This window comes from Oryzias latipes, chromosome 15, assembly GCF_053564925.1.
Source record: "Oryzias latipes strain Hd-rR chromosome 15, Olatipes_Hd-rR_3.1".
Lineage (NCBI taxonomy): Eukaryota > Metazoa > Chordata > Actinopteri > Beloniformes > Adrianichthyidae > Oryzias > Oryzias latipes.
This window is the reverse complement of record NC_136251.1, coordinates 24,940,923-24,959,660: the sequence shown is the minus strand read 5'-3', so window position 1 is coordinate 24,959,660 and position 18,738 is coordinate 24,940,923. Positions and strand designations below refer to the sequence as shown.

The 18,738-nt window shown below is 39.3% G+C and overlaps 1 protein-coding gene across 1 annotated transcript in view; it reads left to right on the top strand.

Moving 5' to 3' along the window:
• The first annotated feature begins 1,679 nt into the window (after positions 1-1,679).
• cnnm1 (cyclin and CBS domain divalent metal cation transport mediator 1) overlaps positions 1,680-18,738 on the top strand; it is a 23,542-nt gene continuing 6,483 nt past the window's right edge. The window contains exons 1-8 of the mRNA XM_004077385.4: positions 1,680-4,173; positions 11,237-11,380; positions 12,646-12,786; positions 12,870-13,039; positions 13,200-13,299; positions 14,948-15,093; positions 16,044-16,287; positions 18,062-18,166. Of these exons, the coding sequence (XP_004077433.2) occupies positions 2,703-4,173; positions 11,237-11,380; positions 12,646-12,786; positions 12,870-13,039; positions 13,200-13,299; positions 14,948-15,093; positions 16,044-16,287; positions 18,062-18,166 (2,521 nt within the window). The 5' untranslated portion in view covers positions 1,680-2,702. The remainder of the gene's footprint in view (positions 4,174-11,236; positions 11,381-12,645; positions 12,787-12,869; positions 13,040-13,199; positions 13,300-14,947; positions 15,094-16,043; positions 16,288-18,061; positions 18,167-18,738) is intronic.

The window sequence follows — 18,738 nt, the reverse complement described above, 5'->3', positions numbered from 1 at the left end:
GTCTCACTCTCTCTGCCCCCCCCCCCCCCCCCCCCGCCCCCGGGGCGGCAAACAAGAGCGCACGCCCCTAGACAGCCTTCCCGGTAGTGGGAACCAGAAACTGGGCGGAGGGGAGGACGGGGGACCTCCCATTTCAAGGTTCTTTGAGGTATGAGGCTGTTTAAAGTAATTTTCCAAGATTACGCAGATAACAATGAATTTATGGGAGAAGTTGATACATTGTCCTTTAATTAGTGTCAGAGTCTTTTCAAGCGGAAATAAGTGTTCAGTCATGTTATGTCATCAACTTAAGATTATCCTGTAAATCCAAACCTGGAACAACTGCTGTTTAGAAATTCCCCGACATTAAAGATTTCAGTGATGTTTTAGCACTTCGCCCTTATAAATATTATGAGGCCAATGGTTTGTAAAGATAACGTTTTAGGATTCATGTGATCAAAATCGGCAAAGACTGAAGCACTGACCTGATTGTATCAAGATACCTCCCCAAATAACCTAAAAGTCACAGCCCTGGGAAAAAATGCGCGTAAAATCCAAATTTACGCACGTACAATTCTCAGGATCTCTATTCAAATACAATATTTTAAACGGGCATTTATGTCAGAATCCTATTGTCTGCCGCATTCTAAATGGATATATACATGTAAATATGATTTAATGTAAATCAATCTTTAAAAAGAGGACAACATACCCGATGCAGTCATGGCAAATGTTCGTTGACATAAAACTCAAATGAATCTTCAGTTTTTAGGTTCAGGTAGAAATTCATTTTACATGTGATTTACTTTTTCGGACAATGTCCACATGTTACTTTTTCGTCTGTTCTGTGTGTGCTTTTTATCAAGGTTGCTCAAAAGTCTTCTGGAGATCACGGGTGTTTGTAGAAATAAAAGGAAAACAGGGTCCCATAGAATTCACTTCGCAGTTTCCTTTTCCTGAAAACATTAGTTTAACTTCTGGAATTGTATTCTCAAAAATAGCGCAACAAATAGTTGAGGGGATTGAATGAAGGATTTTTGTAATATGGACTGCAAAAAATTACCTTAAAAATATTCTCGAAGAAAAAGTCAACTTTTACGCACAGTGAAGGAGGAGGATCCACACATAAATATGTGGAGTCAAAATACCCGCTTTCTCAGGCCTGTGCAAGTAAAATCAATTCCCAGTGCGGTTCAAACTATATCCTATAAAACTTTTTTTTAGAAGTATGCAGTGTCTATCAGCTTACTTAAAACTCCGTTATGATAGCCTGAACCTGGGAGTTCATCATGTAAAGTTTTGAAAAAAACATTTTGAGTAAAACAAACGTTTGCATAGCCGTTAAAAAACGCACCCAGGACATAATTAGAAGTGTGTGCTTTGCGTATCCTGAGTGGTTTGAAATGTGCAGGACGGGCATAAGTTTTCCTGTGAAAATTGCATTTTAATGACCAGTAAAACACTTTGAAGTCGGCAGAAGTCAAAGAGAATATGAGGCTTAAAAGAGGGACGACTGCTCTTTTTCTATTTTCTAAGTAAACTTATCATTTTCTTGGCAACCCACCCATAAATCAGAACCGAATTAAAATAATAAATATGATACCCTCCACCCCCACCCCCGAAATACGCTCTTCAGTTGTCAGTAAAATAGTTGGGTTAAAAAAAGTTTTACGAAATTTGATTTCGTTTTAGTATTTTATTTTTGTCAAAAACAGGTACAGTTTCCTTTGCAAGGTTTCATATGTTGTCTCACAGGGAACCAAATTACTTATTTACATGTACAACCTCCAAATAAATCCCTTGTTGCTAGAATGACCTACAGCTTCAGGGTCAGAAGTAAAAGAGCCGAGGCATTCAGGCATTTATACCTCCAGAATCCTCACAGGCGCGTCTTTTCTGCGCCTTAAAACAAAAACGAGAAGGAAGAAATTAAAGATTCCCGAACAAAGAATCTTTTCAACCTGTGGAATTTAAAATCTGCACAGTTGAGAGACCTGAAGTTTTTGCAACGACGAAAATCTCATTTTTAAACTTTCTGCTGATGTTACACTTTGATTAATCCAAGTTTTCTTTCATTGTAAATTATGTTAAAGTTTTAGGGTAAAAATCTTCCTTCGGCATCTTTTGACATTGACTTTTTTATAATTATCATTAACTAAGTGAGGTATTTTATGGTTAACGTTACTTTTTTTAATTGACAGTCAAAGTGTCTCTTTATAAAAAAATATAACGATTACTTAATCCATTAATTTATTCAAAAATAAAGGAATTACATTTTAAAAATCTGCCTGCCAAATAAAGTATTGAATCTGAAACACAGACATGAAGTATTTGTCATTTTCTAACTCCGATGAACGGCACTCTCTGAAGCGCAGGAGATAATGCTGCCATCTAGCGGAGACTCCACCACAAAGCCTGGAGCGTGCAAATGCTGCATCTATTCATAGCAGAGGCTATGTTCTTTTGGATTTATCTCTTCTTTTCATGTTCGTAGAGGAACATAGAGGGATTCCTGCAGATCAGATGCTCTGTCTGCTTCATTCATCTTTCATGACTGGGCAGTTCCTTTTTTTTCTATTTTTGGAAACTAGCTGAAAGCAAGTTGCGTCAAGATTTGCCATGTATATTTCAGTATCCCCACCTCCCTTCGCTGACACTATCTCTCTATAAATTACAGTCCTGCCGCTCCATGCCATCCCCACACCACGTGACCCACTTCTCCCATGCCCTTCAGTGCTTCATTCAGCATGATGGCTGCGGATGCTGCGGATGCTTTCCGCTGCATCCTGCATCCGCGTCGGCTTCTCTTCTTCTTTCTCGCCGGCGCCCTCTCCTCCCTGACGCCCCCAGCTGCCGCGCTGCTTGGCGTCCGGCCTGAGGACACCCGGAGCGGAGAGCTGTCAGTGCAGGATGGCATACTGAGGGCGATCGAGGGGAGCCGCTTCATGCTCAGGGTTTACTACTCCACTTTCCCACTTTCCAAGCATCCCAACAGCTTGAACATCAGCGGCAGAGCTGACGCCGCACCTGCCGCTCCGTGGATCGCGTTCATAGAGGAGGCAGGTGGGAGCATCGATGATGCAGAGAATCGGCTGCGTTCCAGAGCGAACCCTTGCGAGGAAGAGACTGCGCGCAGCTCCGATATAGAACTGTTGGGCTCCTTTAGGTCCACATCAAGTCACAACTCTGTTTTGGTGGAGCTTTTCGCTAAAGATCTGCGCAGAAATGAAGCAATTAAATACTATTCTATGTGTGCGTTTGACGGAGTTAAATGGGAACACTTCAGCACCAAAGACTTCTGGTTAGCAGTTGTAGAGAAACATCCAGCGGCTGATCTTTGGCTCCAAACAGGGGTCTCGGTGCTTTTGTTGGGGCTTTCTGCTCTTTGCAGCGGTCTGAACATCAGCATGCTGGCTTTGGACCCAGTGGAGCTGCGCGTCCTGCAGAACAGTGGAACAGAAAAGGAACAGAAATACGCGCGGAAAATAGAGTCCGTGCGTAAACATGGAAACTACATCCTTTGCACTGTGGTGCTGGGCAACGTGCTCACAAATACATGCTTTGTGGTTTGGATGTGCCAGATTTTAGGAATGACAGCTCTTTCAACCACCTCTTGCACTTTGGGGATCTTTTTTATTGGAGAGATTTTGCCCCACTCCGTGGCGTCCAGACACAGCCTCGCCATCGCTTCAAAGACTCTCAGCGCAACCCGTTTTCTGATGCTGGTGTTTTTTCCCATCGCTTATCCAGTTTCCAAGATTTTGGACATCTTGCTGCACCAAGAGATCAGCAGTTTTTACACTCGGGAGAAGCTGGTGGCCATGCTGCGCGTCACAGACCCTTATCACGATCTGGTCAAAGAGGAGCTGAATATCATCCAGGGAGCTTTGGAGCTCAGGACGAAGACTGTGGAGGACGTTCTGACGCCGCTGTCAGACTGCTATATGCTGTCCTCCGACGCCGTGCTGGACTTCGGGACCATGTCCGAAGTAATGCAGAGCGGTTTCACCCGCATCCCCGTTTACGAGAATGACAGGTCCAACATCGTGGACATCCTGTTCGTCAAAGATTTGGCCTTCGTGGATCCAGACGATTGCACTCCTCTGAAAACCATCACTAACTTTTACAAGCATCCTATGCACTGCGTCTTCAGCGACACCAAACTGGATGTGATGCTGGAAGAATTTAAAAGAGGTAACTCTCCGTTCACTCAGGACGTCTGCTCCGCGTGCCTCCCTGCCCTGCATGACTTTTTGTTTTTACGCGCCCTCGTGTTGTGAGCACTTTGGCGCGGAGTGTGCGGCGCCACATGTTTTCAGAGCAGTCTCAAGGCAACCTCCTGCCACTTTAGGAGTTAGATATCCTTTGAAGTGACTGTGCGCTTAAGAAGTACATTTTCAGTGCAAATGTCAGTGTATGCATAAGTCCATTGGCTTAAAGTGGACCTGCCAGTAAAACCCTTTGATCCCCTGAGCAGGGAGAGCCATATGTGGAATGTGATACCATGTCACACAGTGGGTTTGGTTCAGCCAGAGGTTAGAAAGCACCAATAACCAGGACTTAGTTATCTTGGGAATCTCTGCACTATAGTCTCAATAAACGTTTCTCATGCGAGCATCATCTCCTTGACTCAAGCATGGACTCTAAAAAAAAACTTTTTATACAGACTAGGATTGAGGCAGTTAACAAACCCTTTCAGTTATTCTCTCACCTGATAATCACTGGAGCTCTGTCTGTCCTACTGATAGCATCTGTTCTGAACAAGTGTGTGAGCTCCTTGTGTACTCCCGGCAGAACTGTTAAGAATATACTTGAAATCAGCTCAGTGTTATTTACCACATGAAATACGGACAACCAGAAGCTACGGCAGCAACTGTTAACTAAGCATTTCAAAGGGGGTGGTTTATGTTAAGGGGGATTAAGATTAAAATTGGTTTCATAACATAAAGAGCTAAACAGAGGGTCCTAGTGGGGAGGCAGTTGACTTTGGCATGGTCGTCAATAAAAACTGTCATGTCTGCAGTAGGTCAGGAGGTCTACAGCTTTGTCTCATTCAGGATTATGAAAAATGACCTTAATCATTGCCGTCTGACCCACGATTTCCAGCATGTTTGTGTGGCGTTTTGAACAAAGTGCAAAGATGACACCAGACTTCACCTTTAGAATATTAGTGTGTACTTAATTGTCAGCCTACTGTGACTTCCTCCCAGAGTTCTTTTCTCTCTGTAGGTCTTTGGCATCCAAACCTGCAGAGAAACCATGAAAAATTCAGCTTCGACCTTTCACTTCCCCTCTCCAGTGATTCCCACTGTGCTCTCAAGGATTAAAGGCTCCCAGATTGGGCTGGAAGCTGTGACGGAGTCTCAGTCAGATGGGTCATGTGTTGAGGTGAAGTCTTTGAGCAGAGAATTGAATTTCAGTCGTAATTCATAATCACTTTAAGGAAAACATTTTGGCAAGTTTTAAAATTTCTAAATATTTTTTTTCTGAATTTGTTTGAACCTTTATTTAAAAGTCAGATGCAGAATTTTCTATAAGTAAAGAGAAACATTTATGCCCCAGTTAAACTCAAAAAGAGCGGAAATGAGGAAAGTGATAAAGTGTTCAGACATAAACTGCTAAAACTAAACCATACAAGTTACAATATTTTTGCATTTTTCAATAATACGAAATGGTGTTGTCAAAGTGCTTTAAGGATCATATCCGGCAAAATGGTCAAATCAAATTTTTTTTTAAATCCTCAACATTTAAAGGTTCTTTCCAATTGAACTTCCAATGTCATCTAAAGAACACAATGGTGTTTTGAACATATTCTTGTGGATTCTTGGATGGAGGACATATATAAAGAAAAATAAGATTAAAATTGCATTTCTGAATATTTCTTTAATCAAACTGTTGTGAATCAGGAGAATTTAAAAAAAATGCCATTTGAAAAAGAGTTTATTGTGATGTAGAAAGTATGCTGAGAGGACCACAAGCTCCCTGCTCTGCTCCATTCGGATGCATCAACTTGCAGACAAATGGATCCATGTACGTCTTTCTTTTCCTTATCTGGGCTGGTATCACGTTCAAAACTGTACGGCTGGATCGCTCCATTATTGCTAACCACTTTTGTTGCACTGGTAATGTTAGGTTAAGGTTGTGAGGGGTTGTAAGCCAGTGGGAGAATGTGTGAACAGACAGCTCTCAGCATCCGGGAGGAGGAGGGGGGACGGCTTACTCTGTGCCAAGAGTCCCCAACTCAGTGGCAAATTTCTAATGAACTACCGTTAATGTAGCTCTGCTGAAGTTATGTCCTTGAAAACGACACCAGTTTTTTTAATTTTGTCTGAAAATGGCATATCATACGTAAAAGTCCACTGGGAACGCTTTGAAATAGATCAAAAGATCAAAAGGTGATCGGAGTGGGACTATGACAAAGAAGCAGTTTATTTGTGATTAACAAGAAACTCACAAGTTTAGGAAAAATAACTGCAGAAATGAAGAGGAAGGCACAACATCGGCAGCAAAATTGGAGATAAAGACAGACAGGCAAATATAATTTGAAATACTTTATGAGATACTCTATGAGATACCAGACACAAAAGGACACATGGAAAGAAAAAGAAGAACATGTAGCTGAAGGTTAATTGCTTCCTCATTATAGTGAAGTGTCAGAGTCTCAATGTTTGACAGAGAAGTGCAATAACCTGTCAGTTAATGCCTATATGCTGCATTACTTAGTTTACAGTTTATGAGAAAAATCGTCATCCTTTTGGTTTCACAAAATCTTTGAGTTTCATATAAATGTGTTTAATTGTGAAATCTAGCTATATGTGTATTGGCAAGAGTCTGGCGATACAAAACGTATTCTGATATTGTACAGGAACACATTTTCTTTTTTTTTTAAAGTATGACTTCGAAAAAACTCTACCTGAATTTCAAAACGTCTTACATTATAATAAAATTGTCAAATTCAGTTTATGTAATGATCACAATGTAAAGCACTGTAACTGTTTCTCAAAAATAAGTTGCTTTTACCCAAGCAAATTCATTGTGCTTTTATTTTGGTAACTTAAACTATAGAGAGGGAACATTCAACATTGTCTGATTTCCACCACAAATTATATTTCAGTATAAGAAAAAAAAATGGAATGAATGTGCCTTAACCACTAAGGTTCTAAAAGTATGATTGGTGAAATAAAGTGCTGTATATTTTCAATATAGCTTAATGTTGCTTCTCCAGTACTTTTAAACGGTTCAGGAGCCTCAACAGTGCTTCAAAAATAAAGGGAAAAAACAAAACACTGATTCCTTCCAGAAAGAAGGAAGGAAGTGTGATGATAAGTTATTTCGCCGGAGGAGACACGCCCGCTTCAGAAGCCTGGCCACCGGTGGCGGAGCACGACGCCATCTTGGTGAGGTTGTTGGCATCCATATGCTTTCTATTGCCTTTAATGGCATCTAAGTAGCTTTTATATCATATATATATATATATATATATATATATATATATATATATATATATATATATATATATATATATATATATATATATATATATATATATATATATATATATATATATATATATATATATATATTTATACATATATATAAATATATTATATATTTTATAAATAATATATATAGATACATCATTTGTTGTTGTTAAATAAGAGAAACAGTCAGCCTTGAAAGTTCAAACTTTAACAGGACTTCTTACAAATAAAAAAAACATTACAAAGAATTTATAAAAATAATTTCTAAACATTTAGAAGTTTTAGACCTCTTTGACATGTAATTTAAATTATTTAGAAAAGACCAATAATGATAAATAATAATAATAAATCAGCACTTTGTGTAAAGCACTTTGTGTTATATTTTTATATGAAAAGTGCTTTATAAATAAAGTTTGATTTGATTTGATTTGAATAGTAACTAAAAAATAATAATAAAAAGAAATAAAAATAATAAATCAATAAATAATCTTTCACTTTTGGCTTCTCCCATCAGGGGTTGCCACAGTGAAACAACCCTCCCATGAGGATGAGTTGCATGGTTAACTTGGCCATGGTTTTATGCTGGATGCCCTTCCTGATGCAACCCTCTCAATCCAACTGGGCTTTGGACTGGCACAGCAGCAGGGAAGGGAGTAGGGAGCAGCCTGGATTTGAACCCAGGTTTCACGGATGGAAGGCGCCGCAAACCAGCACGAGCTAAACCGGCCCCCTAATATGACAATAAATAATAATAATAATAAATCAATAGGAAGTCAAAAATAATAAATAACTAATAAGTCAGTAAATAACAACAACAATAATACTAATGAGTCCACAATAAGTCCAAAAGTTAACAATAGATCTTCCCTAAAAAAAAAAAAAAGAAAAACAATAGATTTACTTTAATGATTCATGTGAGTGATCAATTTGTGTAACACAGATGCTATGGTGCCGGGTTTCAAGCTAACAGTCTGGCCAGTCTTTTCAAAATCTGTTTCCACAAAAATTCCCTGCAGCATTGAAAGAAAAAAATTATAGTCCTTATGCCTTCCTCCTTCGTGGACTCATTTCTCCGATATTGGCAGTTGAAACCCGCACAATGAACTGGCATTTTGCAAAAATGTGTTCACATGCATGCACTGCAGCAGTAACTTGACCTCACCAAGATGGCGGTGCTCTCCTCCCATGAGGAATCATGTGATGTCTCCTCTAGCGCTAGAACTCATTGGTAAAAACTAAGTAGTTCATGCCTCATAACAACAAAGCAAGCTGGTTCTCGCTGAGATCTTGTAGTTGTTTTGTGTGGTGTAGAGCTGCTCAAGAGGCTGAGTGGGCCTGACTACCAACTAGCGGTCAGAGGTTTAAGTGGAAAACAAGAGTCAGACGCAGAAGGACGCCCATAAATAGCTAAATAAATATCGTCCTGGCAGCATTTTGAATAGATACAAGTACGCCAAATTAACTATCGCGATATATTGCCGAAATTATTTCTTCCAACACCCCTCATAAATGCTGTCGGTTTAACTATTTTTTATGAGAAAATTTGATTAGCTTTTAATATAAATAAAAAAGCATAAAAGTAATAAATAAAAGAAAATAGAACGAAGTGAAATAACTTCTAACAAAAAAGTCATGTCATGTATTGTTCACAAAAGTATGAGAAAAGGTTAAAAGTTTATTTATTCCTACCCATGACATTCACACCTAGAACTTCCAAATGTATTTATTCGTTATTTACATAAATAAATGTGTACTTTTTTACATGCATTACAAATTATAATGTCTGTCGACCAATTTCACTGTGGAATCTCTGATCCTAAACTCCACATTTTGAACGTTTCCAATCTCACAAATGGGAATTAAGGGTATCTGAGATGGCTTTCATCTATGGTTGTACACCAGAAGAAAAAGTTTTTTTTATTTTTAAAAAAGGTCATCTGGACTTGATTTTTCCAGTTTAATGTTACGCCTCGCTTTTCGTCTCTTATCCAATTGAGAAAGCCTTTTGGATAGGAGTTGAAATGTCTTTAACTTAAAAAAAACTAACTCCAGATGACTTGTTTTAAAACTTTTTTCTGCTAACTCTTCACTATTTTGAACTTTCCTTAGTGAAAGCAACATGGCAACAGTTTGACTGTGTGTCAAAACCTAGTTTACGCTTAACACAATTATTTTTTCTCCTGGCTTCTTCCCCTATAGCATGCTGCATAAATTAATTGAGGACTCTAAATTGTCTTTAGGTGTGATTTTTTTGTGGCGAACTGCTGTACTCCACCTTTGTCTAACAGTAGCTGGGATAGGCTCCAGCAGCCCCATGACCCTGAAAGGGATTGAGGGGATTTAGAAGATGGACGGAGTTTATTGTAACAAATTTGTGTTGTGGCAAGATAAAGTTGAGAAACCTGTGGATAATAGGTCAAATAGGCCCGTTTAATGGAGACATTACCTAAAAAACAATAAAATCAAAATGTATCCACATTATGCATGCCAAATTGTCATCAAACTTATTGTGATGTATCTATGCAAACAATTAGTAAAAAACTATTGATGCAGATATAAACTGTGATTCATTTTCTTTCTTTTTTTCAATTTTGCTGAAAGAAACGTAAAGAAAGTTATGTATTCCATGAGAATCCTGTTGATGGAAGCATGTTTTTCTTAACATTTGCAAAAGGGACAGCCGTGGAGAACCAGCATTCACCCCAGGCATATGGATGTGCATGTGTGATTGTGGAAGAGTGTGCAGCCTGCAAGATTATTATGTAACACATGAGTGATGTAATGCAGTGCCCAGGCGCATTAGCAGCTGAGGGCAAATCCTGCTCTGATTCACCTGCACTCTGAAGTCAAGCTAACCTGAGGACACAAAGCAATGCTGCTGTGTCAGGCAGTCGCTCAATTTTATGTACAGAGATGCCTGTCAGTCACTCTTTCATTTTTTTTATTTCTTTTTTGCTTGTTGGGCAGGATTAAAGCTTCTGAAACATTTAAACCCCTGGCACTGATCCCCCCTGAATGAGCTCATCTCCCACAATCTGAGCCTCAGATTTTGTTTAAAGCGTGCAGGAGGAATCTGAGGGCAGGGACATTTAACAAGTCATAAATAAAATAGATTAAATTTAAGGATGAAATTGCATAAATATTGCATAAATATTTGTCCTTGGTGAATCTAAACGGAAAGTTCTTATGCAACACAAATTTGTGCTTTGGCTGTTTTGCTGTTCTGCTGTCCCTGTGATGCTGAAGGTTTGTGGCAACACTAGGCCCCTGTCACTTTGCCTCCGTCGACTCAAAGCAGGAAATGCTGTTGGCGGGCTGTGTCATTATATATGGCAGGCCTGTCGTGCTCAGCTAATCACAGTATGTGGGGGCGTTGCATTAGAGGCTTGCTCTTGGGGCCAATAAAGACTACTTGTGTTGTTTTTTTCACAGAGGTGGCAGAGGTATGGGCAGTTCTTCAGCAGACATCCCCTAACAGATTGCATAATCTCAATGTTTATGTAAGGGGTCAAGTTGTCAAAAGTGCTCCCAGATTAATCCCTAAATGTCGACTCTGTTTTCGTCTCAGAACCCAAACGAATACAGATTTCTAATTCAACCTCCAAGGTAAATTGGTGTGTTTTGCTACAGAAGTGAGTGCTGACTTTCTTCTTGACCCCACAGATCTGTCTGGAAGATGTCAGATCCAGTTATTTTAACGGTTATGGTGCTAAAGGAGAATCATTGCAAAGTTATGTTATTATAACGATAATCGATAATGATAATTCTGCATGCAGGTAAGTCCCACCTGGCTGTGGTTCAGAGGGTGAACAGCGAGGGCGAAGGAGACCCTTTCTATGAAGTGATGGGCATCGTCACGCTGGAGGACGTCATTGAAGAGATCATCAAGTCTGAGATCGTGGATGAGACTGACCTGTACAGTATGTATTAACACAGTCCATTTTACTGCCTGTTTGTTTTTTAAAGACTGACTCTGATGAAATTTGTGTTTTTGGTGATTTTAGCATGTTCCTGTGGCATTATTCTCACAATGGAAGACATATACAAACACAATTAGGCTTAAAATTGCATTTCTGACGATTTATTCAAATTTTTGTGAATCAGGAGCAGATGAAAAAAAGTGCTATTGGAAAAAGCTTCTAGCTGCAAGCTGCTTGCTCCGCTCCATTCTGATGCATCTACTTGTAGATGACCAGATCCATGACTGTCTACATTTTCCTCGTCCAAACGGGCATCTGGCTCAAAACTGTACGGCTGGATAGCTCCAATATTGCTCGCCATTTTTGTTGCAACGGTAATGTTAGGTTGGAGGTGGGAGGGGCTGTAGGCAAGCATGTACACAGATTCAAGGTTTTAAATGGATGATGGGAAAAGGAGCAGGCTTACTCCATGCCAGCAGTTCTGCCCACAACTCAGTGGTGAATTTCTGATGAACTCCTGCCACTCTGCAGAAACCATGTCCTTGAAAAAATTAGACAGGTTTTTTGATTTTGGTTAAAAAAAATGGCATAATCATAATTAAAATTCCACTGGGATTCTAAAATTTCCATCTTATTTATTTAGTGGATTGTGAAAAGCAGCAAAAATTTTAACATAAATGAGATCCATTAAGTAGAACCACAGAAATAATTTGGCCTCTTTTATCTATGTGTTTTTCTCATCAGAACTATTGATTTCATCTTCCCTGTTGTGTTCGGCTCCTTTCTGTTGCATAATTAAATCATGAAAATAAGCGACCCAGGATCCCGGCTAATCTCATAATCTGCTCAATTTTAATTAGCCGGGAAGCCTCTGTGCAAAGATGTCGTCCCCCTTTCAACTGCCACAACTGTAGTCGAACAGAAAATTACAGTAAAACATCTGGCTTCAAAAATATTTTAATGAAATATCTGTCACCACACTTTTAGTGTTTGTTTTTTTCAAAAATCAGAATAAATAATCCCTACAGAGTCAGACTTTGCACACCTTTGTCTATTTCTTCTACTTAGCGTTGGCGTATTTCAATAATCCCGTTAAAGACAAGTCAATTTATCGATTGCACAGAAATGCACAGAAAATACAGCGTGTACAGTGGATCTGTACAATTCCAATTTAGAGAAAATTGTCACAAATTTCTCTTTATTCCATTCCTTCAGAGCTTTTATTCTGTTTCATTTTTAAAATTGCACAATCTTTTTGCTTAAAGCTGACAACCGGAACAAGAGGCGAGTGTCCAACCATGAAAGGAACCTGCAGGATTTCTCCATCTTCAAACTGGCTGAAAATGAGCTGAAGGTGAAGATCTCCCCGCAGCTGTTGCTCGCCACCCATCGTTTCATGGCAACAGGTGATTTGGTTTACATGGATACAGATGCTGCACTTGTGTCTTTTTGTGGTTTTTGTCACATGTTTCCTGAAACTGTTCTGTAGAAGTGGAGCCTCTCAGGCCGTGTCATCTGTCGGAGAAGATCTTGCTGCGTCTCATCAAACATCCCAGCGTTGTACAGGACTTGAAATTCAACCCTAAGAACAAGCATGCTCCTCAGCACTACCTCTATCAGAGAAACAAACCTGTTGACTACTTCACCCTGATCCTGCAGGTGAGGCCACACAGTCTGATTGGTTGGAAAATTATCTCGTTTATGTTTTCATTTGTTTTTTTACTTTATTTTTTAATTCAATAACTATGTGAGATGACTAATCCAATGCAATTCCTACCTCATAAACATGCAGCTTTGATCCAAACTGTTCCTCTTTCAGGGGCGGGTGGAGGTAGAGATAGGAAAGGAGGCTCTGCGGTTTGAAAATGGACCTTTTTCATACTACGGCATGCCAGCACTAATCTCTCCCCTGCATTCTGGTATGTCACTGCATGCTATATGTAATTCGTGTGGATTTTAATGGGGGTCACAGTCATGATAATGGAGGATTGCTGAGTTTGGCAAAAAGCTGTGTTTTTGGATGGACGGATGTTTTTTTTTTCTTTTTCTCTAATTGCCACCCAGCGTCTGTCAGCCTGTAGGAGCAGCAGCAGAGGCTGTGGGAAGAAAGTAATTAAAAGACGTGACTTCAGAGACATTTCCCTGAGGAAGGACATGACCTGAGCTGGATTATATGAAATCCAGCTCAAGCGGTGCAGCAGGCAGGGAGAGCGTCTTCTCACTTGCACATGCTCTTTTCTCATTACTCGTGGTGGTGCATTTCAAAAGTGAGAGAATAAGGATTGTTTTGACGTTATTGAAAATTCAAGAAGTCATTCTTGAAATGAACAGAAAACGAAATCTCAACAATCATTTGCAGTAATTTTTTTAAATCTGAAGTGACTGACTTTGTCTTTTCCAAGCCATTATTCTAATCAATGTCTGACAAAAACAACCATTTTTTCCATGCCAATGATCGGTGGACAGACCTAGAACTCATTTTTTGCAGAACTGCCTTAAATGCTCCTGTGGAGATAAAACAACTAATAAATAAGAATATTAGGCAAGATTTGGTTAAAGAAAGAAATCTAATAAGCAAGAATAGGGAGATGGGGGATTCAGAGTGAATACAGCTAATTTTAATGCATTATTTTTCAATTAAGATTAAAATCCTCCAAAAAAAAAACCTTTATGCAGTTTGATCTGGTTTATAATCCAACACTCCTTTATTCAGAAAATAGTTTTACAACTTGATTCAAAGTTTAATCAAAAGCATTTTTTTTTTTTGCATTTTGAAATGTAAAAGAGAAAAGGGAATGGGATATCAGCTGATCACTAGAATTCGCTAGGATAATAAATTGAGAGTTTACAGCATTGTCATATTTGCACAAAAGCAACACAACCTTCCTCTGTTTCTAGAGAGTCTTTAGAGGTTTATTCACATCCAAGCAGAGCCATTGGGATGACGAATAATTTTTATAACACTGTTCTTACAACACAAAAATTGGAGCATCATTCCTTGGGGGATGTTTTTCTTCTTTATAAGCTGAAAGTCAGGAAAGACGGAGAAATAAACAATGAAGACGATTATTTCTTTTCTTTTCCTTTCAATTCTTCTGATTTTCTGTCATCTGCAGGTTTTAGCGCATTTTCGATGTGGAATTAATAAATGTCACAGGTTAACTCACATTTGCTTTTTTAAATTGGCTAAAAAGACAAAAACTGATCAAGAACCCCAGGGAGAATCTGTGCTCTTTAAAGATTTAGAAAACATTTCTCAGAGAAGGGCGGATAGATAGAAGGTATTACCGTAATACCTCTGATGTCTTGATCAGGTAAACGTCATAATTTGAAAGCATTTTCATGTCATGACACACAGTTTGCAAAAGATATTGCTATATTGTCAAATCAGAAGATAAAAGCTACTTTTGCGTCATTGCTAAGTGAAACTTTACCTTAAAAATGAACCATACAGAAAAAAAAACAGTGGAAGTGATTTTATGATATTTATAAAACCACACATTCTCTACATTTCTTGGGAAATGCAGTCGTGGAAATTGCTAATAGTTAATTTGTGTGGTTTTTCAGCTCGCAGGTGCAGCTCCCGGAGCAGCGGCCTGAACCAATCAGATTCCTTGCTGAGTGGAGGCAGTATGGGCCAGCTCCCGCCTGGGTCGGGACTTTATCTGCCAGACTACTCCGTCCGGCAGCTGACAGACCTGCAGATCATCAAGGTTACAAACAGAAACGCTAAAGCAAAAGACTCTGAAAAATACACACAAAAAAACCTCTTCCATCATTAAAACTCAATAATGGATTCAGCATCCCCTTATTATAAACTTAATGAAGTCTGTAATGTCTGGCAATAAATTGTGATCATAAGAGAGAAAACTATAATGAGCCCTGCTGCAGCATTTTGCTTTGATATGGCCTAATCCCAGATTCTGAGGGAATGCAGACATCCTGTACCCCCCCCCCCCTACACACACACACACTCTCTTTCTTTAATCACTAAGAGTTGATTAGTTCAAAAATGTACACAAACATATTTATCTATAATTATCTATGCTTAAACCAACAGCAAAAATGACTTAATTTTCATTATTTTTATTTTGAAGGAGTTTATCCATGATTTTAACCTATTTTGTTTCACATAAACAGAGAACAGTAAAATAATTTCTGTTAAATGAAGTGTGCTGGCTCCTCCTTCACAGGCTGTGCTTTTGGGTCTGAGGTGCAGCTTTGGTCAGAGCAGCTCACAGGCCTTGTCTTCACATGAATGAGCATAAAATATGTTTATTACATGTCATGTGTGAAGCTGTGGATGCACTGAGTTGTTGCTGGAAACCTAAATCAGGCAGAAGTTACCCTCACAGTGCTTGGATTTTACTGCTTTCTTCTAACAATGACAATTATTTTGGAGCAGACTCAAATGCAGCTGCTCCAGCTGTGCTGGGCTGTCTCAGCTGATTAATTTTTCACGAATGACAGGATTTCAATGTGATGTTTACACATTGATACAAATGTTCCCACGCAACTTACATATTTTAAAACCCGAAAAACATAAAAACATTACACTCCACAGCACACCCTGAAGGATTAAGGTCGTGTCAATACGTGACCCTTCATCACCCCAGATATCCCCTTCGGTCCCAACATGACTAACTGCTGCTCATGTCCACAGATCACCAGGAACCATTACCAGAATGCTCTGACAGCCAGTCGCATCGACAGCTCTCCACAGACACCAGATGCTGTGTGTCCTTACTCTAAAGGGAGGTGTACGGCCCCCGAAGCGCGCTCAAACAGCATCGCCCTTCCCCTGACAAACCCTCACACCCGACTGGGGCTGGCACGCCTTGCACATCTCCACCCCCATGGCGGCCTTCACAGCACTTCGCACCTCAATGAAAGAAATCGCATTGTTCGTAAGTAGAGTACCATGAGCTAGCAATAACATCGCTTGACTTATAATATTTGTATTAAGGTGATTTTATGTCATAGTATGAGATTTGATCAAGTTGTTTTAATAACTGCAGAAAAAGATTTTTTTCTGATTACATTGTATCTCTTCTGTCTTAAAGCCTCTGCTAAAAAATAAGTGCACAGACACCTTAGTAGTTCATGAATGATGAGCTGATTGTGTTGTGTTGCAGTGCTAAATGAAACCTAAGATATATGAACAGCTGGCCTGAATTGCCTTAAAAAAACAGAAAAAAGCAGAATATATGCTAAATATAAGAAAATCTTAAATAAATCTTGATTTTTAATCCCTCAATCCAAAGAATTGTTTGGGAAAAAAAGTTTTGTAGTTCTCATTTTCTCTTTGAGTCAAATACTTTTAATCTTTTTATTTTGTATTTTATATTCTGTGGCCACACACAACAGTAGAGATTTCACAGGGTGAATTTGTTTCTCTCGTCTTTAGCTAAAATCTGAATTTTTGCATCTAAATCAGTTAAGGCAAGGCAAGTTTATTTGTATAGCATAATTCGTACAGAAAATAATTCAAAGGGCTTCACAAAACAGAAAAATGCATTAAAATCACAATACATACTAGTGCAAAGATAAGAAATATACATAATCATTAAAATAAAATGTACTTTAAAAGAAAGGAAAGAGTCTGCATAAGACTTAAACGCTGATTCTCCTTGTTTAGTCTCAGACTCTGAGGTCCTCAGAGTCTGAGATGGTTCATATGTCGGCGCTAACATGTCAGAGATGTACTTTGGTGCAAGGCCATGGAAATACTTGTAAACAAGCAGAGTTGCTTTAAAGTCTATTTAGCTACAGGAAGCCAGTGCAGAGACCTGAGCACAGGACTGATGTGATGGTACTTCCTGGTTCTAGTCAGGACTCGATCGGCACCGTTTTGGACGTACTGAAGCTGTTTTACATCTCGTTCGGGGAGGCCAGTGAGCAGGCCGTTACAGTATTTTAACCTACTGGAGACAAATGCATGCATAAGTATCCCCAGGTCTGGCTTTGACACTATGTTTTTGATTTTGGCAATGCTTTTTAGATAGTAAAATGTTGTTGATGTTACTGACTTGATATGGCTGTTAAAGTTCAGGACAGAGTCCATGATTACCCCTAGGTTTCTGACTTGATTTAAAAGCTTTTAGAAACAGAGAGTGAAGGTAACTGCCGACACTTTCTCTTTCTTCTGAGGACCAAAGACGATGACTTCAGTCTTGTCTGAGTTTAGCTGGAGAAAGTTGTTTTGCATCCAAGCACTGATCTGTTGGATGCAACAACTGAGTGAATCCATTGGCCAATTTTCACCTGCTGTCAGTGACACAAAGATCTGAGTATCGTCTGCCTAGTTGTGATAAGATATGTTATTACTGCAAATTAACTGACCTAGTGGCAGCATGTAGAGCTTGAACAAAAAGGGTCCCAGGATTGATCCCTGGGGCACACCACAGTTCAAGGCCATGCAGTCTGAGACACAACCTCCAATCTAAACAAAATATTTCCTGTCTTCTAGATAGAACATGAACCAACTAAGGCAGAGCCAGGAATTTCAATGCAGTTTTGGAGTCTGTGTAAAAGGATCCTATAATCAACAGTTAATGTTGTATTTAACCATCAAGTGGACCCTGAAAACCGTTGACAGAAAAAAACTAGTTCTTTATCTCCCTTTACAGGCAGATTCACTAACCTGCTGCAGCTGTTGAGACTTTTTTTCCCCCCCAACAGGCAGTAAATCAGATGGGCAGAGGAGTCCAAATGATGCAGTGTTCCTTCGCATGGATGAGATTCCCTACATTCATGAGGACTGGCCAGAGAGCTCTGCTGACAATGGTAGATGCCACTTGTCCTTTGGCTTGAAAGCCTTTTTTTTTTAATTCAATGTGACATGATTTTGGTCAATTTGTAGCTGGTAAATTCACAGAGCCCCAAGAAATTGAGAAAAAATAATCATTTGTTCATTTTCTGATACTTTAAAAGGCGAAAAATGAAACTTATGAAGTGAGTTTCTTTAAATCAAAAGCTAACTTTTAGCTTTATTCAGTTCCGGCAAATATTCCTCCACTTCCTCATCCACCTCACCCTAAAGCAGTGTTTTTCAACCAGTGTGCCGCGGCACACTAGTGTGCCGTGGGAGATGGTCAAGTGTGCCGTGGGAAATTGTCCTCATTAACTGATCTAAAAACATTTCCCATCTCCAGGATTTCAGCTCTCTGTTCATCCAAACAGGCCCTGATAAAACACTGAGGAGTTAGGAATATAAAAGATGTAAAATACATTTTCTTTGCGTTTATTTTATTTTATTAAAGACATTTTGATAAGAATGACTGTACAGTACCGCGATTCAGCTGCACCTTCGGCTGTATTTTGGAAAAGTCCCGTCCCTTTAACTGTCTCCACCAATC